This window comes from Rutidosis leptorrhynchoides, chromosome 2 (assembly GCF_046630445.1).
Source record: "Rutidosis leptorrhynchoides isolate AG116_Rl617_1_P2 chromosome 2, CSIRO_AGI_Rlap_v1, whole genome shotgun sequence".
NCBI lineage: Eukaryota > Viridiplantae > Streptophyta > Magnoliopsida > Asterales > Asteraceae > Rutidosis > Rutidosis leptorrhynchoides.
In genome coordinates this window covers 620,004,943-620,014,619 of record NC_092334.1, presented here as the reverse complement: position 1 = coordinate 620,014,619, position 9,677 = coordinate 620,004,943, and the positions used below count along the sequence as shown (strand labels likewise).

The following is a 9,677-nucleotide window of genomic DNA, read 5'->3' as shown; positions in this document are numbered from 1 at the left end:
CAATGTCATTATCGCATACCGGGCATCTAATCGAATGGAGGTCAATGCCTTGGGTGTCAACTTCCGTTCTTACGGGGAGTTTATTTCGGGATGCGCGTCAAACAAAAATATCAATTTTTTATGGAATGTGCTTGTTTGTTTCGGTAGGAATGATAGAGGATATCTTGGCACTATCGAGCTTTGTTAGGAGATTGACAAGAGATTTGGAGGAATATTTGTTGGTATTGCAATACCTCCATATCCACCCATCATTTTCTTTTCCAGAGCTTGAAGTGTAATTCACGAGCAGCGTAAGCGAGTTTAAATCGGATTCAGCACGCCATTTAGGAGTAGAGGACCAGTTTCAGCTGAACAGGGCCGTAGGTTTAGGGCCTGAGTGAGCTGCTGTGATGTCAGTGGCAGCAGGAATGATGTCATCAGCAAAAGCAGAGGTGACGTCAGCAGCAGAAAAAATCCAGCGGACTCGTTCAGCAACTGTGCAGTTTTTGTTGTTCTCCAAGTGGTGAAGTCGCGGGAAAAGATCTTTTAGAGGAATGTTACCGTGCCATTTATCGCACCAAAAATTCGTCTCACGACCTTTACCAATCACTTTCACAAAACCATTAGAAATATCACACCCTAATTTGCTTAGGGTGTGTTCAATATTGATAATGCTAAACCAAGTTCTACCCGAGAATTTTCTTTTAGACTTTTCGGGTAATGTACTAAACAACTTATTCCACCATTTATTCCATAGATACTTTTAATTATCTTTATCCAAAAAGCATTTTTGTCGTTTAAAAATTTCCACCACCATTTTATAAGTAGTGCAAAGTTTTTATATTTTAAATGACCCACATCTAATCCACCTGAATCATATGGTAAAAGAATTTTTCTCCATTTTACCCACGCCGTTTTTCTTTTTTCCGAGTTCCCGCCCCAAAAGAAGTCCCGATGCATACTTTCAAGATCATTTATAACATGTACCGGAGCTTTTAATAGAGAGAAGTGGTATAACGGGACGCTATTTAGCACTGATTTGATTAAAGTGAGTCTTCCACCGGATGATAAGGTAATGGCTTTCTAATTTGCTAATCGTTTTTTGAACTTTTCAAACATGGGTTGCCAATTTTTATGCAATTTTAGATTTGCTCCAATTGGAAGACTAAGGTAATTAAAAGGAAAAGAGCCCTCTTTACACCCGAACCATGAAGTAATAAGATTCGATTCGATTTTTGACAACCTGATACCATAGACACAACTTTTGTTAAGGTTTATTTTCAATCCCGAAAGGTCTTCAAAGCATTTTAGAATTTTGAGTATATTTTTAACTTCCATTTTATTCCATTTACCTAAAATGATCGTGTAATCCGCGTATTGAAGATGTGACACAATCACTTTATCCATACCTACCTCAACCCCTTTTATTATGTTTTCTTTTAAGGCCGTGTTAAGGAGGTAATTTAAACCTTCACTTGCAATGATGAAAAGGAAAGGTGATAATGGGTCACCTTGTCTAACCCCCCGTTTAGGAAAAAATTGGTCGGTTGGTGAACAATTTACAAGGACGGAAATGGATGTCGAGTTTAGGCATGATAAAATTCATTTTAACCATTTGTTCCCGAAACCCATGAAACGCATAATGTCGGTGAGAAAATCCCAATCGATACAATCGAATGCTTTTTCAAAATCTACTTTCAAAATGTAACTCTTTGTGTTTTTTTCCTTTTAAATCATCAAGCGTTTCAAGTGCAATGAGAATACCGTCGAGGATGTTCCTATCACTTATGAATGCACTTTACTCCTGTCCGATTAGTCTTGGAACTATTTTTTGAATACAGTTTGCAAGAATTTTTGAAAGAATTTTATAATAGCTTCCAATAAGACTAATCAGACGATAATGTGAAAAGTGTAAGGGATCGTTTACCTTGGGGATAAGTGTAATGAAGGAAGCGTTGCACCCGTTACTTATGTTACTTGTTTCCCAGAACATGTTCAAAGGGTTCAAGAGGTCACCTTTGATGATGTCCCAGAATTTGGTTTAGAAAAGTATGTTAAATCCATCCGGTCCCGGTGCTTTGTTGTTTCCCCAATTCTTTATGGCTTCCAAAGTTTCGGCTTCACTAAATTTTTCTTCAAGTCTGTCGACCACATTGTGATCTATTTTTTCTCGGTTCCAAATCGAGAGTTTATATTTAATTGAGTCAGCCTTTTCAAAAGGGATTTGAAATGTAGACGGGCTTCTGTTTTGATGTCATCAAGTACGGTCGTCCAAATACCAGCTATGTTGACTCAGTATATGTTATTTTTGTGTTGTCTTCTATGGATCACGAAGTGAAAGAATTTACTGTTTTCGTCACCTTCTAAGGCCCACCTATATCTAGATTTTTGCTTTAACATCTCACTTTATGTTTTTTCCTTTTGTACTAAAACTTCACGATCCTTTAACCATTTTTGCCTTGAAGTTTCATCCGGATTAATAGTTTCAGCATTTATTTCCCATTCTTTTATGATTTGTTTGAGTTCTTCAATTTCGCACTTTAATTTGCATTGGGACGTGGAGTACCATTTTCTGAGTTCTTGTTTGACATTTCAAAGCTTGTCTCGGAAAATACAGTCGGGTTTGTAGCTATTTACCTTTTCATTCCAGGTCTTCTTGAGAATGTCGTGCGCATCTTTATGTCGTAACCACTCATCAAATACTTTGACCGGTTTTGGACCAAAATCCGTATTAACATTTTTGAGGATGATCGGGCAATGGTCCAAATGTTTCTTATCAAGGATCGTTGCAAAGATATTTGGCCATTGTTGTAAGCAGTTTTCGAAGATGAGAAATCGATCAATCTTGCTAAACATTAAACCATTGTCACTTATTCTGGTATAGAGCCGGCCTCCAAGCGGTATATCAATAAGATCGGTTGATTTTATGAAGTCGTTGAACATTTTCGCTCTGCTTTCAATGAAATCCGTGTTCTTTCTTTCCGTATCGAATCTAACTTCATTAGAATCACCGAATAGATTCCACATATAACTGTCGCAATCTATTACATCATTTAGTTCACTCTACATTGTCCTTTTCGCTTCATCGGTATGTGGACCATATATATATGTTGATTAGTACTAACTCTGTACATGCACCTGCATCTTTACAAACTCCTTTTACCGCAATAAAGGATTCATGCTCAATAAAGTGGTTAGCTGTAAAATAATTTGAATCCCAAACCGTGATAATTCCACCCGAATTCCCTTTAACGTTTTTTACCGCGAAATTGAAACTATTATTATTACCCCAAATTGTTTTGATCCACTTTTCAGGGGATTTACTACATTTTGTTTCTTGTAAGGCAATGAATTTAGGGTTTTCACGATGACATAGTTTTCTAAACCAGTTTGTTTTTTTCTTATCCTCTAAACCTAAGCCTCTAATATTAAGAGATAATATCATCATATTAAAAATAAATTAAAATCACGAGAGGGAAAAGAAACAGTTAACTTGCAGTCGGCTTTCTTGGTGAGTCCAAGAATTGAACCTATCTCTTCACAGTTTAAGGACATGTCTGATAGCGATTATATTATAATTAACAAAATAGTGTATAGCGTACTTTATGAATTCTTAACGTACCTCAAAATAATAATAATAATAATAATAATAATAATAATAATAAAAATAATATAATATAATATAATATAATATAATATAATATAATATAATATAATATAATATAATATAATATAATATAATATAATAATAATAATAAAGTATTTAAAAACAGGTGTAAAGTTTTAGTGTGAACTAGAAAAAAATTCGACCGCGCGTTGCTGCGGTTGTATTCAACGCTCGGTCGAATTTGAATATATGTTGTTTGGTACCTAATATATCTAATAGGTTGAGTTGTTTGTTGTACGTGTATGTATATGTATGAAATACAGCCCAAAATGTTTAGGGTTTTTTTAACAATGTCCGTTTCGCGCGTAGTTAGTCCCGTTGTGTTCGTTAGATTTTTTCGAGTTGAACGATTATTTTGGTAAAATTTAACTCGCACCGAGCGATATGAAATATAGCCCGAAATATTTAGTGTTTTTTAACGATGTCCGTTTCGCGCGTAGTTAGTCCCGTTGTGTTCGTGAGTTTTTTTCGAGTTGAACGGTGGTCTAGAAGAAAGTTAACTCGAACCGAGCGAGAAGATAGGGCCCTGATGTTATACGAGGTGTATACGAAATAGTTATATTTTTATTGCTAAATACTATTAAATACGATACAATTTTACACAAGTTATTTATTTATTTATAGAATGGATATACCTAAACCTTGCTACAACACTTATAGGTAGTGTACCTAATCGTAGAGTAATATAGTTTTTAGTAAGACCGGTTCGTTCCATAGGGATACAACTAAATTTAACGCTATATTATATTTTAAACTATGTTTGTGTATATATATATATATATATATATATATATATATATATATATATATAAGTAGTATTATTATTATAAAAAGGGGGTTTTACCGTTTAATGACCAGTTTGTCGATTTTATGTCTTAAGTCACAATTAAACCTAATGTAAAATATAAAATATAAATACAACTTAATTTAAAGCGTAAAGTAAATGACGATAAATAAAAGTGCGATAATTAAAAGTACGATAATTAAAAGTGCAATAAATAAAATGACAGTAAATAAAAGTGCGATGAGATATAAAATAAAGGAATTATGCTTATTTAAACTTCCGTAATCATGATGTTTGACGTGTTGATTTTAATTTATTACCATGGGTTAATTTGAAATGCCCCGTTCATATACAATATAAACGATTCACAATAGTTGATTACATCGCGAGGTAATTGACCTCTATATGATACATTTTACAAACATTGCATTCGTTTTTAAAAGATAAACTTTCTTTACATCGAAAGTTGACGGCAAGCATACTATTTCATAATATCTCCAACTATAATTGACTTAATAATAATCTTGATGAACTCGACGACTCGAATGCAACGTCTTTTGAAATATGTCATGAATGACTCCAAGTAATATCTCTAATATGAGCAAATGCACAGCGGAAGATTTCTTTCATACCTGAGAATAAACATGCTTTCAAGTGTCAATCAAAAGGTTGGTGAGTTCATAGGTTTATCATAAAACAATAAAATTCATCATTTTGATAGACCACAAGATTTAAATCCTGCATGGTACAAATGGGCCCAAATCCTATACCCACCTGTAATGTACATGCGATATCTTTTAAATACAGTACACCTTTCTCGTGTACGAAATCATCTTTCATAAATCTTAGTAACCGTACACATATTTTGTGCACAAAAATAACATACACATAACCTGTGTATAAAATCATTCTCTCGATACATAACATTCACTTTTCATTACTTTCATAGCTTGGCTTGGTAACCGACCTTAACATATAATGCGCATCAATAATATGCCCAAAACAGAACATCTCGTCTGTATAATAATCATATAAACTTCGAAGTACTAAACACCACGCCCACTAGCCCTTCCTTCTAGTGAACATTCTAGGTAGGGGTGTTAAACCCGGTAGCTACCTTTAGGATTCGCGTCAATTAGGCGTGCACTAATTCTCAAAATTAGTGATGTTCCCTAATTCTTAGGTTACCAAGCAATAATAATCAGGGAAAAAATATTCATATCAATTGTGGCAATTATCACGTCCACATAATTCAATTGTGGCAATTATCACGTCCACATAATTCATTTGAGGAATGTTTTGCTTGTGTCTATCTCGTTAAAAATTTATAAAAGCATTTCATGTATTCGCAGTTCAAAATGTATTTCAAAAGCATTTAATAAAGCAGTTGTAAAAGTAGCGCATGTATTCTCAGTCCCAAAATGTAAAGAGTAAAAGGAAATCAAATGAACTCACCATACTGTATTTTGTAGTAAAAATACATATGACTATATTGAACAATGCATGATTGGCCTTGGATTCACGAACCTATATCATTTGTATATATATTAAAACATATACTTGTACTTGAATAAATCTATATATTATTAGTAGTGATGTAATTGTTATATTCATTAATTTAAGTTTCATTATTTATTTATATATATTTTCATTTCGTGCATAGTAATATTAATATAGTTAGGTTGTATATCTTAATATATCTTTATATATAACCTTCAATTTTATACTTATAATCTTATCATTTCTTATAATTACATTTATCAAATTTACTAATGTTTCATTAATCTATATTAAGCTATATATATATATATATATATATATATATATATATATATATATATATATTTTATACATAATTCTCATTTATAGTCATAATATATTTTGTACTTTAACATATGCATAATTTATATGTAACTAATTTTTACAACTTAAAGTTATAGTAGTCGATATATATTAAAAGTAGGTTCATAATAATACTCATATTAAAGTTTAAACCTTTATGAGTTTTCCCTACTTATATATATATATATATATATATATATATATATATATATATATATATATATATATATATATATATATATATATATATATATATATATATATATACGTTACATATGACTATATATTTTTATTCATCGTAAATCTTAATCTTCAAGTTAACTTATCATAATATTTCGTATTATATTTAAACTTTATATACTAATCATATCATTTATCATATGTACACACATATTTTCATAATCAATTCTACTTATCTTTTATTTACAATCGTATTCACATTATAAATTCATTATATTACATGTAAATGTTACTTTTCATACTAATCTCATATTTATTTCAATATCATAATATTATCATTAACATTTACAATAGTAACATAACAATAATAATGATAATAATAATAATATTTAGTGATAATACTAGTAATGATAATGATAATAATATTAGTAATAATAATAATTATGTTATTAATCTTAATATATATAATAACAATTTTTAATTACTAATAATGGCAATAACAATAATAATAATAATAATAATAATAATAATAATAATAATAATAATAATAATAATCATTGTAGCTATAATCTTAATAATAAATGATACTTAATACTTGTATTAAAAATAATAATAATAGTCTTAATAATAATAACAATAACAATAACAATAACAATAATAATAATAATAATAATAATAAAAATACTACCTTAAAGGAAAGTGGCCTAAAAAAGAAAAGCAGCCCATGCCCGGGCTCGAACCCGAGACCTCTCGCTCCTCAACACAACACTCTAACCATTCCTCAAGTTCTACCTTTCTGCTTTTAAACCCAGTTTTAATATATATAACTCGAATTCTGTTTTCCTCTTATATTTCTTCTTCCTCACAAGGTATTCGGCCAAAATCATATAACACGTATTTCCAGTGAATTACAGATTTTAATTATGACTTGTAAATTAAACTTAATTGACATGTATTGGCTGTTTTGATTAAACATAACATAAAAGAAAATAAATTAAAGAAACTGTAAAAAAAAAAAAACACGCGTATGAACCAAAAATCAAATCTTGAGTTTAAAAACGTTTTAGCTTATGATTACAAAATGAATTAAGTTGTAAATGCTTCCTTAAAACTTTCTGGATAAACAATTTAACTTGAAACACAAAATCAAATTCGAATTTTAATGAAGAACGTTCAGTTGACTTTTTAATATTAATCTTTGACTTCAAAATTTGAAATTAATAGAACGAATTGGGTAATGAAAACTTACAGACAGATTAAATGAAGGATTCTTAAGACAACTGCTCTTATGGATTTTAGAATTTCATAAAAATTTGAGCTTTTGGGTAAAATGTGACACGAACAGAGCAGTGTCTGTTCTAAAAAAATTAATATAGATAAAGGCTGTAATGATCCTTAATTGATAATGATAATGAAATACTAAGTCACTCTTCCCTAATAACATGACTTAATTGGATATATAGCAGAAAACAATTAGCCAAAGTTGAATAATCGTACAGGCAGAAAGAAAAGAAAAATAAAAAGATAAAAAGTGATTTAGATGGTTAACTGATTTTGGATTGATCTTAGTGTTTAAATCCTGATTCATACTAACCGAATCAATTAGTTACAGTATAGAAAACGATGGGAAACAGGTTATTGATTCTGGTTCCAGTTATATGATTTCTCATGAATTTTATTAATAACTAATAATTATAATATAATTATCAATAATAATAATCTAAAAACTGGTATCCTATTATATATATCTGTATAACATTTTATTTTTATATATTAGTTGCTGTTTTGATGTATAAATCGTATTTTATATATATATTTTTATGTATATCTAATCTTTATACATCTATTTACATATATATGAGTTATATATATATATATATATATATATATATATATATATATATATATATATATATATATATATATATATATAATATGTAAGTTTTTGTTAGTTAACAAATATATTAATAATATTAATAAAACTAATAATAAGAATAATAATGAAAGTAAATAAGATAATGATATTAATGATAAAAATGATTCTTTAGTAATAATAATATATTATGATAATAAGTTATATAAAAATAATAAATTTTATTAGTAATGATTCTTAATGATATTGGAAATGATAATATCTAATAAAGATATATCAATTACATGTTTCAAATTTTATATCAATATATTATATATTAAAATAATAATATTAATAATACTGATTTTACTACTGTTGATATTTACTTTAACGATAATAATAAAAGTATTAATGGCAACAAAATAACTATCTTTAAACTTATAATTACACTTATCATGTTAAAATTGTTCATTATAATTATGCATTATATGTTATATGATAATATGTGTTGTATACTTATTATAAATACTTTATACTATAAGTGTATGCATATTAAATATAAAAATATAATTGTCTTGTATATATATATATATATATATATATATATATATATATATATTTACAAACAGTTGTTCGTGAATCGTCGGAATTAGTCAAGGGTCAAATGTATACATGAACACAGTTCAAAGTTTTTGAGACTTCAACATTACAGGCTTGCTTATCGTGTCAATTTCATATTAGGATCAAGTTTAAATTTGGTCGGAAATTTCTGGGTCGTCACATAATCGTCCTTTGTCCTGGATTATTCGATTTGTCCATCTGGTTTTTGTCCATAACAGTCCATCAGTCATAAATATAAAGTGCGAGTGTCCTCGTCAAATTATCCTTATACCCGAAGTCAGATATTCCAACTAATTGGGGACTTAAACTGTAATAAGGTTTAATACATTGTTAATGATTACACCAAGTTATCGTCTGTATGCAATCCAAGGTTTTAATACTTTATTAACAATTACACCAAGTGTCCTTGTATGTAATCCACCCCTGTTTTAATGAGTCCATTGACTATTAATCCATTCCCGTGTCCGGTTAAATGAACGATTATTAGTATTTATAAATATCCTGCCCATCGTGTCCAATCGAGTGTATATGGTTATTTATAGATACATCAAATTGTAAATCTCTATATTAAATTAACGAACTATCATTCAGTTAAAGAAATATAAAGCCCATTAATAGCCCATAGTCCAATTTTCACAAGTGTCGGTCTTTTGTCCAAACCCCAATTATGGTACAAAGCCCAATAACCCCGTCTTTAATATTTAGCCCAACATCATGATTACTTCGGCTTAAATAAGCATAAGAATAATTTA

The 9,677-nt window shown here is 29.3% G+C and overlaps 1 protein-coding gene across 1 annotated transcript; it reads right to left on the bottom strand.

Moving 5' to 3' along the window:
- Positions 1 to 343: 343 nt before the first annotated feature.
- Positions 344 to 3,424, bottom strand: LOC139890043 (uncharacterized). The gene is made up of 3 exons (XM_071872950.1): positions 3,105 to 3,424; positions 2,617 to 3,010; positions 344 to 712 (listed from the first exon to the last, which is right to left on the bottom strand). Exons 1-3 carry the CDS (start codon positions 3,422 to 3,424, stop codon positions 344 to 346), a joined length of 1,083 nt encoding a protein of 360 aa, XP_071729051.1.
- Positions 3,425 to 9,677: the final 6,253 nt, after the last annotated feature.

Coding starts and splice junctions, on each gene's coding strand:
- LOC139890043 (XM_071872950.1), bottom strand. CDS start 3,424: ATGATATTATCTCTTAATATTAGAGGCTTAGGTTTAGAGGATAAGAAA. Junction 3,011..3,104: donor GATGCAGGTGCATGTACAGA/GTTAGTACTAAT, acceptor AGATTGCGACAG/TTATATGTGGAATCTATTCG. Junction 713..2,616: donor AGAAGACCTGGAATGAAAAG/GTAAATAGCTAC, acceptor TGGTGGAATAAG/TTGTTTAGTACATTACCCGA.